The sequence below is a fragment of the Molossus molossus genome, unplaced genomic scaffold (genome assembly GCF_014108415.1).
Source record: "Molossus molossus isolate mMolMol1 unplaced genomic scaffold, mMolMol1.p scaffold_m16_p_12, whole genome shotgun sequence".
Taxonomy (NCBI): Eukaryota; Metazoa; Chordata; class Mammalia; order Chiroptera; family Molossidae; genus Molossus; species Molossus molossus.
Genome location: NW_023425347.1, coordinates 28,549,444 through 28,571,863, shown reverse-complemented (window position 1 = coordinate 28,571,863; position 22,420 = coordinate 28,549,444). Strand labels below are relative to the sequence as shown.

The following is a 22,420-nucleotide window of genomic DNA, read 5'->3' as shown; positions in this document are numbered from 1 at the left end:
TATTTATGGATAGTGTGCTCAAAGTTATTTCATGGTTTTTATTGAATAGTAAATTACAGCATTTGGGTGGATTTTGCCAAAGGCTGTGTAATCATAGAGGCCTAGTAACTCTTTATTAATATGCCAACAAAATATACTCTTCTATGGGTATAAATGTACACATTGTTTTAAACAAATGTTATTGTTTTCCTTTTATTGTCTTGTGTTTTTAAAATTATTTTGAGTTTTTTAAATACAAAAAATTTACAAAGAGTTTTATTACATGCACTCATGTCTTCACATCAGAGTTGGTGATTCTACAGGGTGGGAGCAAAAGTAGGTTTACAGTCGAGAGTACGTGAAACTGTTTATTCTTGTAATCTTATTTATTAATTTTTGTATTTTTTTTTTTATCCTCACGAGGATATTTTTCCATTTATCTTCAGATAGAGTGAGAGGGTGCAGGGGAGAGAAAGGAACATCAACTGGTTTCCTCCTGCACGACCCCCAACCAGGGCCGGAGACAAGCTGCAACCGAGGCACATGCCCTTGACTGGAATCGAACCTGCGACTCATTGGTCCTTGGGCTGACTCTAACCGCTGAGCCAAACCGGCCAGGGCTTGTATTATTGTCTATACGAACAACTATAAACCTACTTTTGCCTCACCCTGTACATTTGTTTCAAATATTTTTCATAAATTCAATGTGTTTGTAAAAACAAGGTAAGGAATTGTACCTTAGGTGCAGTTTCCTTGCCCAGCATTGCCGGTCCTTCTCCCCACCCCCCAGAGTCATTTAAGGGTTTTCCTTTCAATTTCATATATATATATATATATATATATATATATATATATATATATATGGTTTTGTTTGCTTTTTAATTTGCATAAACAGTATCACCTTGTATATAGACACCTAGAAAATTAATTTTGCTATATAATTTTAAATTGTTCTCCAGAAGAAACTTTCCATTTCTGAACATCCTAAACTATACCTAATATGTAAGAATTTTAATTTTTGGCCAATTTTATGAATGATAGTTTGCTGTCTTTATGTTTTCTTGGTTACTATCCTAAGGTTGGGTCTTATTTAAAAGGTTTCATTCCAGTAAATTGATGATAGTTAGAGATGGGATTTTGCTTACCAGTTCTTCAGCTGTTCATGTGTGTAGGCAGAAAGCCCATAAGACTGTAATATGATATTGTATGCCTGACGGATGTATTGTTTTCTAGTCTAACACTAGCTATTCTTTTTTAGTCTTCAAGTCTGACTTCTTATCTCCTCAGCCTCTAAATGTACTGTCCCACGGCTGTGGTCTCCAGTCTCCTTTCTGTCTATACTCACTCTCTAGGTAATCTCATCCAGTCTTCTGACTTTAAATACCCTCCATATGCTGATAATTCCCATATTCACTCCAAATTTACACGTCCATCTGCTTATACGTCATCTCCACTTGGAAGTCTAGTATGTATTTCAAGTTTGCCGTGGCCCAGACTTCTGATTTACCTCTTACCTCTAAGATGCATGCTTTCCCTGTAGTCCTCTTCCATCCTTCCAGGTGATTGACCCAAAATCCTGAAGTCATCCTGGATGCCCTCATTTTGGCTCTAATCTACCAGATGGCACCCTTCTGCTCTTCCTTCAAAATCTATTCAGAATTCAGCTACTTTTAACTACCTTTACTACTCGACCCTGGTCAGACTACCATCATCTCTACTAACTTGCTTATAGTAGCCTCTGACAGGTCTCTGTGGTTCAACTCCTGCCCCTTCACAGACTGTTTTCAACACAGCAGCCAAAAGTGATTTTTAAAAAATTATCTCATTACTTTGCTTAAAACCCTCCAGTGGTTTTCTGTCTCCTTCAGAGCAGTGCTCTACTGTACCTCCTGAGCTCTCCAGCCCACTCACCCTTTCTCGCCACCGTCTCTCTGAAACTCTTCTCTTGCTTCTGCCTCCCTTGCCCGCCCAGCTGCCACGCTCCTGATCTCAGTTTTTATCGAACACACCAACAGACCTCTGTCCTGGCCTTCGCAGTGATTGCTGTCTTTGGGATATCCTCTATAGGATACTGAAAATCTTACCCATCATCTCCTTCAGATGTCTCCTGTCAGGACTTCCTGAACCTGTTCCCACACAAGCACCTCTGCCTCTCACTGTCAGCATTGCTCATGCTGCCTGTGCCGCCTTGTTGTCCCGTAGAGTACTGAGTGCCACCAGCCGGGAGGACGGGGTCCCTTCTGCTTACGGCTCCGGCTCCAGCCGCGGCAGGGCTGCGCCTAGCAGATAGTAGAGAGCAGTAAATACTTGTTGGTTGAATGGATGACTGGGAACAAATGACCTAAAAATAATTCAAGATTATTTTTAGAATGTGATCTATTATCTGTTAACTTTCTTTACTAAGATCAAATGGTAGCTATAATATCATATTTAGTGCCTTCACCTACGATTAGTGTTTACATGATATGACCAAGTTCAGTATAGGTATTGTTCAAGTGAAAGCATTTGTTTGGTAATTTCTTATTTTTTGGTCACTGGCTTAGAAGACTAGAAGATAATTGAAGTTATCTGACTATTCCATTTTAGTGCCCTCAGTAATGATCTCTCCAGATTGATAAAACCTGTTATTTTCGTTTTTTTAAAATAGTTCCAGAGAAGAAAAGTTTTTTCCCTTTTAAATTCCTTCTTCGTCTATGTAGCTCTCCAGCGCCGTCCGTTATGCCCCGAGGAGCCCCGCCCTGCTGTGAGGTTGGAGCATGCGCAGACATGGCAGGGCTCCGCTCCCAAGGCTGGGGTAGGGAGGAGCAGTATGGCCTAGTTGTTTGCACAAGGATGACTAAGTGTATCCCAGAAGAAGGGGAAGGAAGTTATTTGTCCATACATTGCTTTATTTCAAAAGGTACTGATGAAGGGATAGGGTGAGTGGAGGCAGGTATTCTGGACTGAGGGAGTTGTCTGAGCAAAAGTCTGGGGATTGGGCAAGAGGAATAGGGCATTAAAAGTGTAAATGGCGCACTGGCCAGTTTTGCTCGGTGGTTAGAGCGTTGGCCTGAGGACCAATGTGTTGGCGGGTTCAATTCCGGTCAAGAGAAGGTACTTCGGTTGCGGTTTGTCCCTGGCCCTGGTGGGGGTCATGGGGGAGGCAACCAGTCAATGTGTCCCTCTCAACATCCATGTTTCTCTCTTTCTCCCCCTCTCTCTCTCCCTCCCTCCCACTCTATCCAAAGATAAATAGAAAAATATCCTCGGATGATGATTAAAAAAAAAAAAAAATACAAATGGCACAGGATGAGAAAGTGGGACAGGGCACATCCTGGGACAGTGATGGGTGATCAGGTCATTCTATGCAAGAGAACTTTAGCATGGGAAGCAATCACTCTAGGTTTCAGCTACACTCGGATATCCTTAGATATAACCAGTCTCTGCTGTGCCACTTGATTCCAATTTCTTGATGTTTGGACACTTGAAAACCATTATCTCTCAGATATGATTTTTTTAGTATTTGTATTGTAAACATTCAATGATAAAACAGTGTTCCTTTTATTAAGAAAGTCTCTTTTTTTTTGTATTATTTAAAGCCATTTCCTTTTAGACCTATATATTTCTGATTTTTAATCTCGATTATTTTCTCAAATGTTCTTGAAACAGGAAACAAATGACAATCTGTGACCCTGGATTTTCATTGCTGCATCCCCACCCCCCCATTTCTGTTTTATCTTGTAGTGGGAATTTAGACAGTGATGACTAAAAAGAAGCATGATTTCACTGTTTCATTCAGCAACAACAATAATAATACCACAGAGAAAAAAATATTTTTCTGGAAGGGTGTTTCTATAAACCAAGTGTGTCCCTCACTTCCTCCAGATGGAGTTTACAGGTTTGGGTGGAGAGTCTGCTGTGACTTTCCCCTCGTGACATCAGTTTGTATGTGTATGTATAAATGTATGGTGACTAACTTAGAAATCTCACTCGTCATTTATTAAATTAGGGGGCATTATTTCCCCTGGAATTAATTTCTACTCTGGCCCAGCATCACTGTGGTATAGCGTTTTCTTCATAGAATAGACAATCATAAAAGATAAGGACTTGGTTTGTTTCTACTTTAAAATTTCTGTGTGTTTTAAAACACTGCCCATATCAACTCCATAAAGATGTCATAAGGATTGGCAGCATGTTATAAAGTGTTTAAATTTACTGTCAATTTCTTTTTCTAAGGAAAAAATACAAATTAGCTATAAGTAGTAGATGAAGTGGCTGACTTTTTAAAAATTAGAAGGGAGAATATTTTTAAGTTTACAGTTTTCAGTTTTGAAGTATATATCTGCTAGTAGAACAAAGCTCTGGAGGCTGGTCAGTTCAAAGGCCCTTATATGCTGTTCTCTCCCCTGCTTCCTCCTTCCACTTGGAGTTTCCCACCTGCCTGGTCACAGGGCCAGCTCAGCATCTTCACCCTCAGGCTGATGGCGATGGTTCCTTTGAGCTCCAGCTGCCACACGGGATCCTCTACCCATATTGACATTCCTGCCTGACAGTATATTCTCCATTTTCTTGGCCCAATAAATAAAAATAAGTGATAAAATTGCATTGTACATTGTAGGTTTTTTTGACCCATAAATTGCTGCCATGGTGAACAGTTTTATTAAATGCTTTTGTGGCATCCTGGGGTCATGAAGTCATTTCTCAATATTCTTAATCTAACACAAATCTTATATTAAGCCCTCCTCATAATAAATACACTACTAGAAACCATACTAGGATTCCATTTGTTGCATGTCCACAGTAAAAATTCAGGAACGTGCTAAGGTGCTACAGCAGTTATCACAGTTTGCTTTCTAACCTGCATCCCAAAAGATAGTGATTATTGTGGCTTTTTGGATGCTTTTCAAAAATTATGCTTCCACAACTACACGTAATTTAGTAAGGGACATGCAGTCTAACTATGTGAAAGTGGGAGTCTGAAATAACTAAGAAATAAACTATCAACAGAATATCTTTTATCACTGAGGTTTTTTAAAGTTGAAATTTGTCCTTTAATTATTTATGCTAGTAGATTACAGATGCCAGCGAAATAATGCAGTGATTAAAGAAAAAGAAGTAGCCAAATTCAGGAGCCACATGTCTTTTAGGAAACCGGTACTGTAAAACACCAAGTCTTGAACAGTATGAAAACGTGTGGCATTGTCTTCGCTAGGTACTGAGTAAAATTCTTCAGCAATTTTTGTTTTTCTTGTTTTTGTTTTTTTTAAATCCTCTCCTGAGGACATTTTTGCATTTATCTTCAGATAGAGCGGGAGGGAGAGACGGAGGAAGAGAGAGAGAGAGAGAGAGAGAGAGAGACATCGATGTGAGAGAGACACATTGACTGGTTGCCACCCACACAACCCCAACCGGAGCCGGGACCAACTGCAACAGAGGTATGTTCCCTTAGCGGGAATCGAACCCGGGTCTCTCTGGTCCACGGGCCAACGCTCCAACCTCTGAGCCAAACCGGCCAGGACCTCAGTAATTTGATAGCCATGCTTCACATTTCCTATTTTAAAATGTGGTAGTGATTTCAGCAGTGAAGTCCTACAGCCTTCAAAAGAACTGTTAGATCTGACACACTTTTATGACAGCCACACATACTTCATCAACTAACAGGAACTTGCTACATATATTTAAATCTTGATTATTTCAGACATCTGGGATATGGGGTGTCTTTTCAAAGGAAAACAAAACAAAACCAAAAAACACCACCACTACCAAGATGTTATTTGGGAGACAGGATTCTTAATCAAGTTCTTGCCAGAATTTGCAGAACAACAGCCATAAACTAAGGACAGTGTTTTTAGGTTTTTGGACAAATTTTGGAACTTAGTCATTTAACTGATCTTTTCTGTAGCACACACATGATCACCAACCACCAAGAAATTTCAACTCTGAGCTTTCATTCATTCAACAAAATTGATGAAATGCTCACTAAAGGCCAGAGAGTATTGCTGCAAAGCATCCCACCATATTTATTTTGTAAACATCATTACCAGTTGGTAATATCTTGGGTCAGTTTATGGCTTTGAGGCTGAGTCTTTTTATGCTGTGTTTGTATTTAGTTATTAGTTTATTTCTGTCTTATTTTATTTTCATCAAAGGTTTACTCCAGATTTTTATTTACCTTCAATCCTCTTTTTCTGGTATTATCTTCAGTCTTTCCTTTTATTAAGAATCCTAAACTTATTCTCTACTGTGCCAACCACAAGAAACCCAGAATATCATACATCACATAATGAATGTGCAAGTTCCCTGGCTGATAAAGCGTGCTTATTGAAGGTCGGTGTGCAAGTGGTGTGATGAAGGACCGAAAACCCCAAAGACCCTTGATCTTTTTACTTCTTTCCCTCCCTTAGCGACAGTGGGCTGTATGACTAACTATTTTTTCCTTTAGCAGATGAGTTCTTGTTCTAATTTCCAAATTGATTAAATTTAGAGGTGTTGGATAATGTTTATTATGAATTAAGCAGAGGGAATTATACATTTTTCTAAGCCAACCATTAAAGTTTGTACATGTGGCATTTAAACGAAATTTCCATTAAGTTTAAAACTGGCAACTCTAGCTGTAATTATAGTATGTGCTTATGAATCCTTCCAGCCCAGCTGCGCAGGCCCTGTTCTCTCACCATGCAAAATGATACAGTCTCAGGAATTTTATTCCTGTGTTCTGGGGTATTACAAATACTTTTTCTTTATCACTTTTTGTGTCAAAATTCATGTTTTTCATGCCTTGATTCAAAAGAATGTTTTTGTGAACAGTATGAGGAAGGTTAATATACGGCAGAGTGTAGCAAGAAACATCATTCTTGATAATGTGTATAAGATGATGATCTTAGCTCACAGGATTTCAAACCTCTCTCACTTTGACCCTTAAAAATAATTTAAGTGATGTTTATAAAAATACTATTAAAACTTTTCTAAATAAAATCTATAGAATGTATTTATATCACAGGGATTTTTTATGGAAAAGTATATTTTTCCTTTTAAGAAAAATGTCCATTCACAATATGAAACAAAAATAGGCCTTAGGAGTGATAGGTAAAATAAGGCATTAATATCATTAATGAATAGCACACATGTGATAGTCTTTTGGTTTACTTCTTAAAGTGAACAGACGTTAAACTCTGGCCCATATTTCTTAATGATGTTTTCATCTTTAAAAACAAAAAAAAGCATTACTACAGCAGTAGGTTTAAAATGTTATTCTTCTCAGGTTGCTTTTGTTTTGTCTGGATTTCAAAGTAATATTTCTAGACATCTGAGAAAAACAAAAACAGACAAACTACAACAAAGAATGTTGGGGCTGGAGCAGGTGTTGCTGGCCCAGTGGAGCCTTCTTGAAAGGATTCCAGTGCCGTCTCTGGGGACCCTACTCTTCCAGCAGGTGTCGCTGTCTGGCAGCGATGGGAGGGCAGGGCACCGTTCATCCAGCTAATTAATAATTAAAAAAAGAAAAGAAAAGCTACTTTTCGAAAAACGTATTTGGGAAGTAGTTTGACATAAATTTATCAAACCATTTACTTTTGAAACAGCATTGTTGCATTACATACCTCTTTTTTTCTGTCATGAATTTAAATTCACAAAAATAAGGAATTGATTTTCCACTTATGTGAAGTTTCACTGAGTTTTGGAATAATTTTATTTGTAATGAGTGGGGGACATATCTGGGAGGTTGAAATCAAATAGAACTTTTAGGGGGCCATTTATCTAGGAATTTGTTGAGCGAGTATATGGGTCCTAGAGTGCCCGAGGGATGCTGGGGTGAGCGCAGCTTAACCGTCTTGGAGTGTTACAGTCTAGACTGTATCAGCCAAGGAAAGAGCAGTTGTAATATAAAGTCAAAAACCCAGCGAAGCTAATTGGATTAGTGGCAGGGCTCCGAAATCTGTACAAACCTGGTTCTAGGTTCTGGCTGTCCTGCCTTCTAGCCCTATGTACTTTTCTTAATTTCCTTGTGTAAGTTTGATTTCAGCTCTATCACAGGGCAGTTGTAAGGTTTGGCCATGAAATAAAGACTAGGAGTTGGCTGACTTCTGTGAAGGACCTGGTGGTAAATATTTCAAGCTTGGGGCCACACAGTCTGTGCTGTACCCATGAAGCTTTGCGGTTGTGGTGCAGCACTGCCAGACAGCGTGTAAAGCAATGAACCTGGCAGTGTCCCAGTGAGACTACGTGCAGGAGCAGTCAGTGAGCCACACGTGTCCAGAGCTTGCATTTCGTTGTTCTACTCATGGTCAAATAATTATATGAAGCTTTCACTGTCTGTACCTATAAACATTCAACTCATGCATATTTATAAGTTGGCTTATTGACTAATTTATTGTTGACTTTCAAATCATTCTACAGTTATATTTTTAAAATAAGTGTTTGAATGTGGAATGTTTAGCACAGATTGAGGAGACAAAGTTTGAATCTTGGCTCTGGGCTTGACACTTTAAAATAACTGCATTTTTTTCATTTTTTTAAATCATTGAGACTCAATTATGTTTCAGTTATGATCAAATAGTAATAGTCTGCATGTGGTACTAAGCCAAGTCCTCTTAGAGTCTAGATGGCTAGAAGTGGAATAGAAACCTTTAGTCATGATAGCCACCATTGAGAACAGTTCTGGGTGGTAAAAATTTTAAATATGTAGATAGGTTAGAGTATATTTTGGGGAAATTTACTGTGCTTTTAAGTTAACCAGTGGAAGTGTTGGAATTCGTTTCAAGAACTAATAGTTTCCTGTAAACAATAGGAAAGAAAAAAATTGCTTATCAGAAGTAGTCATGATCAGTGTGAGAGCCACAGGGAGGTGGGTACCGTGCACATTTATCTGAACGAGACAGCATATTGCTGTTGGTAGAATGAAATGCAGACTCTGCAGCATTGGCAAGTAGTTTCATTTAAATGCCATTTTAAAAAGGTTTTTTTTTTTACTCTTACAGAAAAGTTGCAAAACTAGTATAGAGAATTCCCGTTATACTGTTCATCCAGCTTCCTCTTATGTTAGCATCTTACATAACAATAGAATTTTTTTCAATACTGAGAAATTAACCTCAACTCAGTCTTACTAACTAAAGTGTAGAACTTACTTGGATTTCACCAGTTTTTCCACTGATGTCTTTTTTCTGGCCCACGGTCTCCTTCCAGGATTCCACGTTGCACTTAGTGTCATGATTCCTCAGGCCCCTCCGGTGTATTCCTCCGTCTTTCTTGTCTTTCATGACCGTGACACTTCTAGAGAGTACTGTCAGTTATTTTGTAGAATGCTTCTCAATTTTTTTTAAAATATATGCTCATGATTGGATTGAGGTTGAGCATCACTAGGAAAGTATGATAGAATGAGGTGCTTTTCTTAGCACACATCGGGGGGTGCGTCATATCAATGTTTATTACTGGTCATATTAACCTTCATCACTTGGCTAAGATGATATCTGCCAGGACTCCAGTGAAAATTTATTTTGGTTGCTTTTATAAATATTAAATATTTGTGGGAGATACTTTGAGACTATGCAGGTATCCTCTTTATACACTGATGGATCTTTCCTGTGGTAAGTATTACTGTGGTGTTCTAAATTGTTAATTGGAATTCTCTATAAGAAAAAGTACCGTTTCCCCATTTGTGCATTTATCCAGTATGGACTCAAGGATGTATACTTTATCTGTGGGTCATACTCCAGTACTGTCATTATGTATTGTGTAGCTCAAGTTCTCATTGGCCATTGAGTTCTTGGGGTCTGTCCCTGTGCCCTGTCAATGTGGCCCCATCTTTTTTTTTTAAGCTGCAACACAGTGTCTATTCCAGCCTTCTCTATTTGCTTCTTTTTCTTTTGCCTACAATGGGAAACCTGATTGTCAGCTACAATGGGTACACATACTTGTTCAGTTCTAGTATATCAATAAACTAGTTTCAGAAGTCCTAACCTGTGAACACAGATTTTATAACTGCAGTGTTCGTGTGTGGTTATTCCTGTTTTTAGCCTTCATAGTATCTACTCAAAACCCTCTTTCTAAGGATACCTGGGGTCAGGATCTTTCTTCCCATTCCCTTCTTGTGGTTATGTGGTTCATTTGTACTTGGAGTCATCTTTCTCAGCTTGCATTTCATCTCAGATTTTCCCCACATTCTCCTTGATTATGTTTTTATTACATACAATAGAATTTTCCATGTGGTGTACAGTTCTGTAGTTTTTGACAAATACATAGAATTGTATGTCCATTCCCACAATTCCGTGCAGAACAGTTCCTTCATCCCCTAAAATCCCATCCATTCTTTTGTAGAAAACTGCTCCCCTACCCAGCAACCCTTACAACCACTGACCTCTTTTTCTCCCTATAGTTTTGGAAAATCATACAATAAGTAGCTTTGGGGGTCTGGTTTCTTTAACAGCAAGACACATGTACGATTCTTCCATATTGTGTGAGTCAGCATTTTTTTCCTCTCTGTTGCTAGGAAGCATTCCATTGTATTGATGTGCCATAATTTACTATCCACTGATCAGTTTAGAGACACCTGCAGTTTTTGTTAATGTAAGTTTCTGTTTCCCCAGGTCTTGATATTAGCTTTGTAAGAAACTGAAACCTTTTGCAATGGCTATAACATTTTACATTTCTATTAGCAATGTATTGAAGTCTTATTGTTATGCAACCTCACTATCACATTAAAAAAAAAGTTTAATAGATGTGTAGTGGTGTTTCATTGAGGTTTTTTTTTTTTTTTTTTTTTTTTTATCCTCACCCGAGGACATTTTTTTCTATTTTTTGTTCAGATAGAGTGTGGGAGGGAGGGGGAGAGAGAGAGAGAGAGCGAGAGAGAGAGAAACATCGACGTGAAAGGGACACGTCTAGTGGTTGCCACCCACACGACCCAACCAGGGCCGGGGACAAACTGCAACCGAGGTACGTGCCCTTAGCGGGAACCGAACCCGGGTCTCTCAGGACCGCAGGCCGACGCTCTAACCGCTGAGCCAAACCGGCCAGGGCTCATTGAGGTTTTAATGTTCTCTTCCCTCCTGCTTGACGATGCTGGACGTCTTTTAATGTGTGGTTTGCTTTCCACGAGGCTTCTTCAGTGAAGTGTCTATTCAAAAATTTTGCCATCTTTTAAAATAGGTTTTCTTATTGTTGAATTTTGATAGTTTTTAAATATATTTTGAATATAATCCCTTTGTCAGAAGTGTGATTTGCAGATGTCTTCTCCCAGTGTATAATCTTATTTTTTCTCTTTCGCAGGGTTTTCCTCAGAGCAATTTTTAAAGATATTAATGAAGTCCAGTTTATGAATTTTTTTCTTGAATTGATCATGCTTTTTTTGTATGAGAAATCTTTGACTAATGCGAGACCACACTGATTTCTACAGTTTTTAACAAGTTGTATAGTTTTGTATATTACATTTAGGTCTGTAATCTATTTTGAGTTGTCTTAGGTGTAAGGTGTATGTATCAATGTTCATTTTTTGGTATTCGGATGTCCATTTGTTTCATTACTGTTTGTTGGAAGGATTATTCTTTCTTCATGGAATTGCCTTTGTCAAAACTTATCTCACTGTATCTGTGTGGTTTTCTATCTCTGGACTCTGTTCTGATCTGTTGCTTCTACATGACTGTCCTCCAATACCACACTGTCTTTGATGTAAGTCCTTCAACTTTCTCCTTTTTCAGAATTGTTTCAGCTATTTTAGTTTCTTTCCTTTTCCATAGAAATTTTAGAATCAGGTTGTGAATATCTGCAAAATGCTCGTGAGATTTTTTGATGGAACTGTATCTATAGATCAAAGTGATGGAGAAATGCTATTTTAACAATATTGAGACTTCCAGTCTATGAATATGATATATCCTTTTATTTCCCACCTGTTTTCTTTAACCAGTGTTTTGTAGTTTTCAACATTTTAGAATTTATACCTAAATATTTCATTCTTTTGGTTCTATTATAAATAGTATTGTATTTTTAATGTTTAACTTCAATTCTTTGGTAAGGCATAGAGTCTTTCATAGATTTCCTTATTATCCATTTAATATTTGTAGGATCTATAGTGATGTATTCTCTCTTTCTTGCCTAATGTTGATAATTTATTTTATTTTATTTTTTTCTTGACCAGTATTATTTGAGGTTTATCAGTTTTGTTGGTTTCATTGACTTTCTCTACTTTTCTTTTGCTAGTTTTATTATTTCTGTTTTCACCTTTATTGTTTCCTTCCTTCTTCTTGCTTTGGGTTAGCACCCCCCCCCCTTTTTAAAAGTGAGAACTTAGATTATTTATTTGAAAGTTATTTTCTAATAAAAGCATTTAATACAATAAAATTTTTACTAACCTCTGCTTTAGCTGCATTCCAGTAATTTGTCTATTTACATTTCATCCAGTTCAAAATCTTTCTAACTTTTCTTTGAGATTTTCTCTTTGACCCGTGGATTATTTAGAAATCTATTATTTAATTCTGAAATATTTGGGGATTTGTCAGATATCTTTTCATTACTGACTTCTAGCTTAATTCTGTTTTCATCCAAAAGCATTCTCTCTATGATTTCTATTCATTTAAATGTGTTGAGGTTTGCTTTGTAGCTCAGAATGTGATGTGTGTTAGTGACTGTTCCATGTGCTTGTATAAGGAAAGTGTATTGTGCTGTTGGTGGGAAAGCATTCTGTAAGTGTCCGTTAGTGTTAATAGTTGTTTTCCAGGTTTTCTTTGTTCTTACCAATTTTTGAAATATTTATTTTATTGATTACTAAGAGTGGAGTGTTGAAGTCTTCCATTGTAATTGTGTATTTATTACTTTTTTAGTTTTAGCCTCATTTATTTTTGAGCTCTAGTTAATTGCTACACATTTGGGATTGTTATATATTCATACAGAGTTAACCCCTTTATCATTATGTAATGTTTTTATTTATCCTTGACATATTCCCTGCTCTAAAGTCTATGTTGTCTGGAGGCCCTGGCCTGGTAGCTCAGTTGGTTAGAGCAGAGCATCTTCCCGATATGCCAAAATTTGGGGTTCAATTTTCAGTCAGGGCACATACAAGTATCAACCAATGAGTACATAAATAGGTGGAACAATAAACTGATGTCTCTCTCTATCCCTCCCTCCCTCCCCCTCCCCCTTCCCCCTCCCTCTTCCCATTCCCCCCTCTCTCAGAAATCACTAAATTAAAAAAAAATTAAAGTCTGCTTTGTCTGACATTATTATATATTTTTAAAGCTGTATTTTAGTTAATGATTTAAAGTGTATCTTTCTCCAAATTTTACTTTTAATCCATTTAAATATTTGTATTTAAAATGGATTTCTTGTACACAGTATATATCTGAAACTTGCTTTTTTATCCAGTCTGGCAAGCTCTCCCTTTTAATTAATGTGTTAGACCATTTCTTTTAATGTTCATGTAGTTGGATTAGAACCTACCATCTTGCCAGCTATTTTTCATTTGTTTTCTTTTTATGCCTCAATTGAGCATTTCTGTGATTCTTTTTTATCTTCTATATTGAATTGTTATTTATACCTTTTAAAAATTTGAGTTGTCTACTTTCAAGTAATATTACATTGTTTCACAAGGAGTATAAAGACTTTAACAGTATATTTGTAATTCCTTTCTATCCTTTGTGCTATTGTTGTCTTATCTTTTACCTTTGCATGTAAAAGATAATACATTGTTACTGTTTTGCTGTAAACATTGTTAGCTTAACAGCAAGCAGTTTAAATTTTTTTTTTTTTTTTTGGTACCTGCCCCTAGCAGGAACCGAACTGGGACTCTGGTCCGCAGGCCGGTGCTCCAACCACTGAGCCAAACTGGCCAGGGCACAATTTTTAAAGAATTATTTTACTTTACCTTGATTTATCCTGTTTATGTTGCTCTTCATTTTTTTTGTGTAGATCTGTTTCCATTTGCTACCATATTTTCTCTGCCTAAAGACCTTTAGCATTATTGTCAAGTACATCTCCTGGCAGTGAATCCCTGTTTTTTATTTGTTTGTTTTCTAAGAAAGTCTGATTTCCTTTCATCTTTGAAAATTATTTTCAATGGGGATAGAATTCTGGGTTGACCGTTTTCTTGTTACTGTTTTTCATTTGTAGAATTTTATTTCATTCTTTTGTGTAGTTTCCATCTCTCTTCTGAAATTCCCATTTGCTATTGTATGTTGTCCACCTTTCCCATTAGAGCTTTTAACATATTATAATTATTTTAAATTCTTCATGACTGGAACATCTGGGTCATATTGACTGGTTCTGACTACTTTTTCTCTTCTGAGTAACGTACTTTCCTTACCTTTTGCATGCCTTGTAATTTTTGTTGAAAGCTTGACATCATGTACAAGATAGTACAGCCTAATGTAAATAGTATTTATGCCTGATAATGGGCATACCTCTCCTTCTGCTAGGCCTAGTGTGGGAGATTTTCTAGTTAGACTTGGACTGGGTTTGAGAGATTTCTTGTTGCCATGTTTCCCTTAGTATACCAGAGGCTTCAAATTTCTGTAGAGATACTTGTGTTTGCCGTGGAGGATGGATTGCAAGACCCAATGCCTGTTCTAGTTTTGGGGCTTCTCTTTGTGTAGTGCCTCACAGAGGGTCACTCTACACATTCTTATTCTGTGGCCTTTCTCCTACCAGGATTTTATGGTTACCAGGCAGTTAAAACTTTAGCTCAGCAGTAGGGGGTAAGGAAGAGATTGTATGCCATTGCTGTTCAGATCCAGCCTCCGTCTTCTGCATGTACCATGTTCTTAAATTGCTGGGCTACGACCCTCTCATTCTCCTACCCCTCCTCCAGCTATTGTGGTAGACTCCACTGGCAATCTGTTCTCCAAGGAGTAGGGTTGTATTTCTTTCTCCTATTCATTTTCCTTCCTCACTATAGTGAGTTTTCACCAATGTCTGTCTTAAGAGCAGCCACACGTGTTGTCCTTCCCATTACAGAATAGGGTTTTTCTCTTGTAGTGGAGAGGAGATGGATCCAGGTGGAAATCCTTACTCCTCCTTTGTGGCTGCCGTTCTTCTTCTCCTAGTTCTGGACCACAGTGGACACTTGGTGCTCTTTTCTGTCAGTGATTGTGTGGGATTCATGGCATGGAGCCCACAAGAGAGTGTAGCCCCAGAGGATATATGCAATCCTGCCAGCCCACACTTGGCTCTCACCAGTATTTCAGCTGTTTAGCCGACTTCATTGCCCAGTGTCCTGTTGCATCTACCACCATTGATGTAAGCGTGTGTCTTGGCTCCTTCTACAGACACGGTCTCTGCTCAGAGTTAGGGCTATTTGATTATCTGGGACCTGAGCTTCATGATGGGTTTGGGGAAAGTCATACATTTAAAGTTAGGTTCACTCTTCAAAAAAAAAAAAAAAAGTAATAGTTTTTAAGGTAAAGCACATCCTTCCCTAGTTAGACTTTGCAGCCCCCTCTTGATTCCTGTTCTGCCAGTCATCCAGCTTCTTCTGTTTTTATTTCCTGTTTTTCCCTCTCAAAGAAAACGTGTCTCTAAAAAATATCTGATTTGGCACTAATGTGGCAAATTCAAAACAAATTGGAAATGACTCTAATTTTCGAACTTCAAATATCAGAGAGAGTATAGGAGAGGTATTATTGAGGCAGAAATCAGGACATTTACCCGGAAATCACCCATTCCATTTCTAGCATAGGTACCTGCTAGGTAGGACTCAGTAAGTTAGTATTATTTATTTATTATTTTACAACAAAATAGTAGAACCCTTAAAACAAAAAGCATATGAAGTCACATATTAAAGGAACCTAAATGCACATATTTTATCTTTGATCATTTTAACTTTGAAAATAACACATGCTTGAGATAAACAACATAAAAGTTGTAGTCTGATCCATTCTAGAAATAATTACCTGCAAATATTGGTATCGCTCCCTTGAAACTTTTCTCAAAGAACTTACCTTTGTAATTTAGAAAAAAAGGGTAAAGTAAATTAATACGCAGACCATTTGGGAAAGCCAGTAAATGTACTGATTGCCTGTTTCTCTATTTACATTTTTTTCTCTTAAAAAGTGTGTGTGTAAGTGCAGAACGTATCACAGCTAAGCTGAATGTGGTCTAGTGGTTCTTCAGTACAGCTCAGTGAGGAAGAAATGCAGTAGATGTTTTCAATTCTTTCCCAATTTAACTTTCATAGTTTATGTTCTAAGGGAAAGAGCCTCTAATTTTGCAAGATGTTGACTCAATAAGGTTTATCAACTTGTGAGAATTCTGAGACTCCCCTGGACCATCTTGAATATTCATTGTTAGACACAGTCTCCCATGACATTATTAGGCTGATGTGAATGACTTTTAGTTGATTTTCCCCCTTCCTATGAGGAGTGGGTTAATCACAGAAAAAAAGTGTGGGGAAAATTTAGCATCTAAGTAAAAAAAAAAAAAAAAAAAATTATGAAGAGGCTTAAATATTAGAGAATATTACTACTCAGAGAACAATGCAAACATGTCTAAAATACAATTCAAGTATTAAGGGAAATTATTTTGCTGATGAATATGAAATGCGTCAGGTTTTTTATTTTGAAATTTGTTCAATAAAAGGAAAATACAAAGTAAATATAGAAAAAGAACTCAGGAAAAGAATTGTATTGAAATCTGTCAAGTTTTTAAATATAGTTCAGTCTTCTTTGGGCGTTTTAAAATAAAATATTTGAGGTCTTTATTTCTGATTTTTAAAAATTTTTTATGTATAACCGTCTGCCTGTCTACTCTTCTGAGGCTCGTTTTATATTCTGCATCCTCAACAAAGCCTTCCCTGGCCGTCCGCTCTCCGTCAGTGCCTCGCTTCTCTGGTCCTGCCGGACCGGTGGACTCCTCCTTCCCGTCACTCTCCTCGACTAGATAGTAGGCCTTGGTGGCTGGAGTCCTTGTCTTTTATAGTCCTCATAGAATTGCCAAGCTTAGAAAAGAAAAGATTGCATTTGTCCAGTTGTAAAACATTATATAACATTACCCATGCCCTTTTGGTTGTTTTTATTAGATGATAGACAAAGATTCAGTTACGAGAGGTCTGGGTACGATCTTGAAGAATCTGATGGCCCAGATGAGGATGATAATGAAAATGAAGATGATGATGAAGACAGCCAGGCTGAATCGGTTCTGTCGGCAGCTCCCTCTGTTACGGCCAGTCCTCAGCATCTCCCATCCAGAAGTAGCCTTCAGGACTGTGTGAGTGCTGATGAGGACATCAGGATCACCGATTGCTTTTCTGGGGTACACACAGACCCAATGGATGTTCTGCCGAGAGCGTTGCCCACCAAGATGACCGTCCTTAGCACAGTGCAGTCAGACTACAGTAGGAAGACAGAGTCCCCCGTGAGGACCAGGCAGCATGCTTCAAAAGGTGAAGATGAGGCAGCTACTCCTGTAGACTCTTCGCGGTCACCTGAAACTGGACCCAGATCTCCATGTCATCAAATGTCTGTGGACTACCCTGAATCAGACGAAATTCTGAGAGGTTCTGTGGCAGGAAGGGCTGTTGCTTTAACACAGGTAAATGGTTTGTTTTCCTTGTGTTTAACCTATTAAATATGGGCAGCCTCGTGGCTTAAGAAAATAGCATACTTAAATTATTCATTTATGGCTAAATAAGCTTGTTTAAGCATTTTTTGTTGTTTTATTTAAGGGCAAAGGATATTTATTACCTTCTGATTCTTCTTAGGTTAGGTGTTTTAATCAGAGTTCGCATATTATATTATAAATCTGTGAAAGAACAAATGGGTCTTTTAACATATACTCATTATTATTTGCTTTTTCTTTACATCTAGAAATAAAAATATGTATGTGTGTATTGAGAACATAAATCTTGGACATGTTTTATCCATGGCTGCTCTGAGCTGTTTTTCCAATGGCATTGATCTAATGGATTATCTGAATATTTTGCACTTTGTCCCTGTTGGCAAAAAGCTCCCAGTTTCTCCAGCAAAGTTAATGTGACCAAAAAAAAACATATCAAGAAATTCACTTTGCTTGAATGATCCACTTGCTGTGGCCACTTGGGAAAGCTTCCTGCCCGGGAACCAGCTCAGGGCCAGACACAGGCCTTGGGAAAGTCACCTTCAGGGCGCTGTGAATGCCTCCCTGCGTTTATGCCTGGCGGCTGGTGACGGACGTTTAATTCTATGCAGAAGACATTTTTCTACCATTGACAATGGCAGTAGGATGTATTTCTAACACTTTGAAAGCATGGATTTTTGTAGACTACCCTTAATTAATTAAATTACATTAACATTTAAATTATTTTAATATATAAATTAAATTATTATGTAAGTTAACATAGCTCTGAAAACGCTGATATTTAAATGATGATCTTGGGTGGATGAGAGGGTAGGTAAGGTTTACTCCTAGACACTTCCATTACTTTCATACTGGGTGCCCGTGCGCTGGCTTCTCTGCCCCAGACCTCTCGTAGCCTGCAGTGCCGGGACCTGGTGCGCAGTGGACATTTCCTAGACTGACGAACGGATGAGCGAGCAAACAAATGAACGGTTACAGACTTTTATATAAATGGCAACTCTGTGTTTAATAAATGAACGATTCTTCAGTTGATTTTCCTGAGTCAACTAATATCTCAGTTCTCCCTAACTCCTAATCTCTAAAATGGGTGGGGCTGGTGGTGCCAGCAGTAAAAACACCACCAGAAGCTGAATGTATTATGGCCACATCCCAGGGTTCATTTCAGTATAGAAGAGATTATCTCCAGGACATTTTAAGAATGCAGAGTACTATACAAAAATGTGCTGCTGTTATTTGTATTAGAGAATAAGAGATTAAATGTGCAATAGAGTTTTTTTCTGTTGGAAACATTTTTTTTAATCAAAATAGAATTTTTTTTAGCAAACTTAATTTTATAAAATACAAATGTACATACTTTCACCTTGCTAGGAAGAATAGCATTTTAGCTCAGTGACTAAGACAGCTCTGTCCTGCCCTGGCCGGTTTGGCTCAGCGGTTAGAGCATCAGCCTGCCGACCAAAGAGTCGCGGGTTCGATTCCGGTCCAGGGCACGAACCTCGGTTGCAGTTCATTCCCGGCCCTGCTCAGGGTTGTGCAGGAGGCAGCCTATTGATGTGTCTTTCTCACGTGGAGGATTCTCTCTCTCTCTCCTTCTCACTCTATCTGAGGATAAATGGAAAAATATCCTTGGGTGAGGATTAGAAAAACAGCAAGCTCTGCCCTGAAAGGCCTGTTCCCTCTTGTCTTCTAGAGCACGTCCTCTGCCAGGCGTCCTCCGGCGGCTGAGCACAGCCTGCAGGCCGCCGCCGCCCCCGGGGCCTCTCCTCAGCCCGACACGAAGGAACGGAAGCAGCCGCCCGCTCTCCCAGCGACTCCAGGCCTGTCTTCTTCCCAGACTCGCTTGTTTAGCCACCTCCCTCTGCATTCCCAGCAGCAGTCAAGGACACCCTACAACATGGTTCCGGTCGGGGGGATCCACGTGGTACCTGCCGGCCTCACGTACTCCACATTTGTACCCATTCAAGCTGGGCCCATGCAGTTCACGATTCCTGCCGTCAACGTCATCCGCAGAACTGTGGGCGCTCCTGGGGATCCCATCACGGAGGCCTCCGGCACCACCCACCCCGCCGCAGCGGCTGAATTGAGCAGCGTCGTGCCGTGCATCCCCATTGGGCAGATCCGGGTGCCGGGCCTGCAGAACCTCGGGGCGCCGGGCGTGCAGTCCCTGCCGGCCCTGAGCGTGGACGCCGTCAACATCGTAGGCCTCGCCAACGCCAGCATCGCCCCGCAAGTGCACCCGCCGGGGCTGGCGCTCAACGCCGTGGGACTGCAGGTTTTGACTGCAAACCCCTCGTCACAGGGCAGCGCCACCCCCCAGGCGCACGTCCCCGGCCTGCAGATCTTGAACATAGCGTTGCCGACTTTAATCCCCTCGGTCAGCCAGGTCCCCGTGGACGCACAGGGAGCTTCCGAAACGCTGGCTTCCCAGAGCAGAGCACAGGAGGCGCACCCCAAGCCGACTGCTGTCGCCAGTGGGAACCTGGGCAGCAGGACCGCGTCTCCTCAGGGCTCACTTCAAGTCCAGCGGGAAAATGCAAAAAAAGTGCTCGATCCACCTGCCCCTGCGAGAGACCACGCAAGGCTGGACGGCGCGAGCAAAATGGACACAGGAAAGGCTGCCCCCGCCCATCAGGTGAAGCCTGCACACCGGCTCCCTTCCATCCAGGGCAAAGCAGCGCCCGCAGCAGAGTTCCCGTGCTCTCCAGACCGGCAGGTGCGCAGGCCGCCCCCGCTGCCCCGCAGGCAGGCCGCCGCGCAGTTCAGCGACGTGAGCAGCGACGACGACGAGGACAGGCTTGTGATAGCGACCTAGTGCTTGTTCCGTTGTTTCTGCGGCGCTCACAGGTTTCTTTGAGAACCCTTCTCCCCTAAAGCACATTTTTCTGACATAAACTCATGACTAATCTCTGTGCAATCATGAACTTTGACCAATAATTGTTGTTTTGTGTCCGCTCCAGCCATTTTTGTACATGTTGTATAGACAATTGTGCCTTTTAGGAGTTTTATGTTTAGAAATGTACAGATTGTTGAATATCTATATATATAAAATATATATTATATATATGAAAACCAGGTAGTTATTTGTGTTTAGTAAGAAAAAACTGTCAAATAAATCAACTGATTAAATTATATGTTGCACTGTTAAGTATAAATTTTTATGGCTGTGGGGCAGAGTGTCTGTATAAATTAGTATGTAAACTCCATATTTATTGTATTCATATTAGTCTTTGAAAATGGGTCTGTCCTTCTTGTGTAAGACAGTAACTTTACACTTCAGACAGATTTTCTGTGTTATGAAATGTTTCAGTAAAATATTGTTTACTGACTTTACATTGCTTTAGTTTTTCCTTTATCATCATCTACTGATCAGTCGTCTGCATTCAGAAAATAGCCCTAGGTTACGTTCTTTATACACACACACTCACACACACACACACACCCACACACACACACCGTTACATGTGAGGAACGGGCATTAGTGGTGTTACCACCATGTGAAACTCACTGAAAACCAGACAGCTGAGAGACCTGTTTTTCCTGTTTGTGATGCCTAATTCTGTAACTATTAAGTTATTAGAAGATTTAGTATTTAAGAACACTTAAGTATTTATAGCATACATCCTGAAATGGGCAAAATTCCTAAATATTGGTATGATGGCTTCTGGTAAATGTAAAACAAGTTACAACACTTTTAAGTTATTTAGTGACTATCTTCAGAAATGATTTCTTCCTGTCTTGAGAGGCTTAACTATCCTTACTCATTCAGAAGAATTGGGTGGAGAACCCACAATTAGCACTGTAGTAATTGGCATTATTACCTAAGCATCACAAATGCTAGATTTGTGAGGAAATATTGTAATATTGGAATTTGAATATTTAGCACATCATTAAATGAATGTGTGTTCACATTTTTAAAAGCCTGCTTCATGGAAATTTCAGGAATGTGAAGTGAAATGAGGGCATGGGGACCCAGCATCCCATATCTGGGAGCATATCCAAAGAAACCCAAAACACTAACTGGAAAGAATATCTGCACCCCTATGTTCATTGCAGCATTATTTACAATAGCCAAGATAGGGAAGCAACCCAGGTGTCCATCAATAGACAAGTAGTTTAAAATGTCATGGTACATACATAAATGGAATATTACTTGGCCATAAAAAAGAGCAAAATCTTAACCATTTGTGATGACATGGATGGGCCTAGAGTGTATTATGCTACATGAAATAAGTCAGACAGGAAGACAAATAGCATATGATTTCACTTCTATGTGAAATCTAAAGAGTAAAATAAATGAACAGACTCATGGACACACAGAACAGATTGATGGTTACCAGAGGGCAGAGAGTTTGGGGGTCTGGATGAAAGGATAGGGAAGTACAAATTGACAGTTACAAAATAGTCACAAGGATGTAAAGTACAGCAGAGGGAATCTAGTCAATAATGTAACAACTATGTATGGTGTCAGGTGAGTACCGGAGGTATCAGAGGAAACACTTTGTAAAGTATATGATTGTCTAATCACTATGCTGCACACCTGAAACTAATTAAAAATAATATTGAATGTAAACTAATTGAAAAATAAAATTAATTAAAAATACCAAATAGTCCTGGCCGGTTTGGCTCAGTGGTTAGAGCATTGGCCTGCGGGCCAAAGAGTCGCAGATTTGATTCTAGCCAAGCGCACATACCTTGGTTGCAGTTTGTCCCCGGCCCTGGTAGAGGTCATGTGGGAGACAACCAATTGATGTGTCTCTCTCACATTGATGTTTCTCTCTCTCCCCCTCCCACTCTAGCTGAAGATAAACGGAAAAATATCCTCAGGTGAGGATTAAAAAATAATTATTATTTTTTTAAAGATAAGGAAGAGAGCGCGCATGTGGGGGGAGTATTCTAAGGAGTTTGGGGACCTGCTGCTAGCCAGCCCCTC

General features: G+C 39.3%; 1 protein-coding gene across 1 annotated transcript in view; it reads left to right on the top strand.

Moving 5' to 3' along the window:
- The window catches only part of HIVEP1 (HIVEP zinc finger 1), a 150,134-nt gene extending 129,661 nt beyond the window's left edge, over positions 1-20,473 (top strand). The window contains exons 8-9 of the mRNA XM_036256173.1: positions 16,955-17,466; positions 19,181-20,473. Of these exons, the coding sequence (XP_036112066.1) occupies positions 16,955-17,466; positions 19,181-20,302 (1,634 nt within the window). The 3' untranslated portion in view covers positions 20,303-20,473. The remainder of the gene's footprint in view (positions 1-16,954; positions 17,467-19,180) is intronic.
- Positions 20,474-22,420: the final 1,947 nt, after the last annotated feature.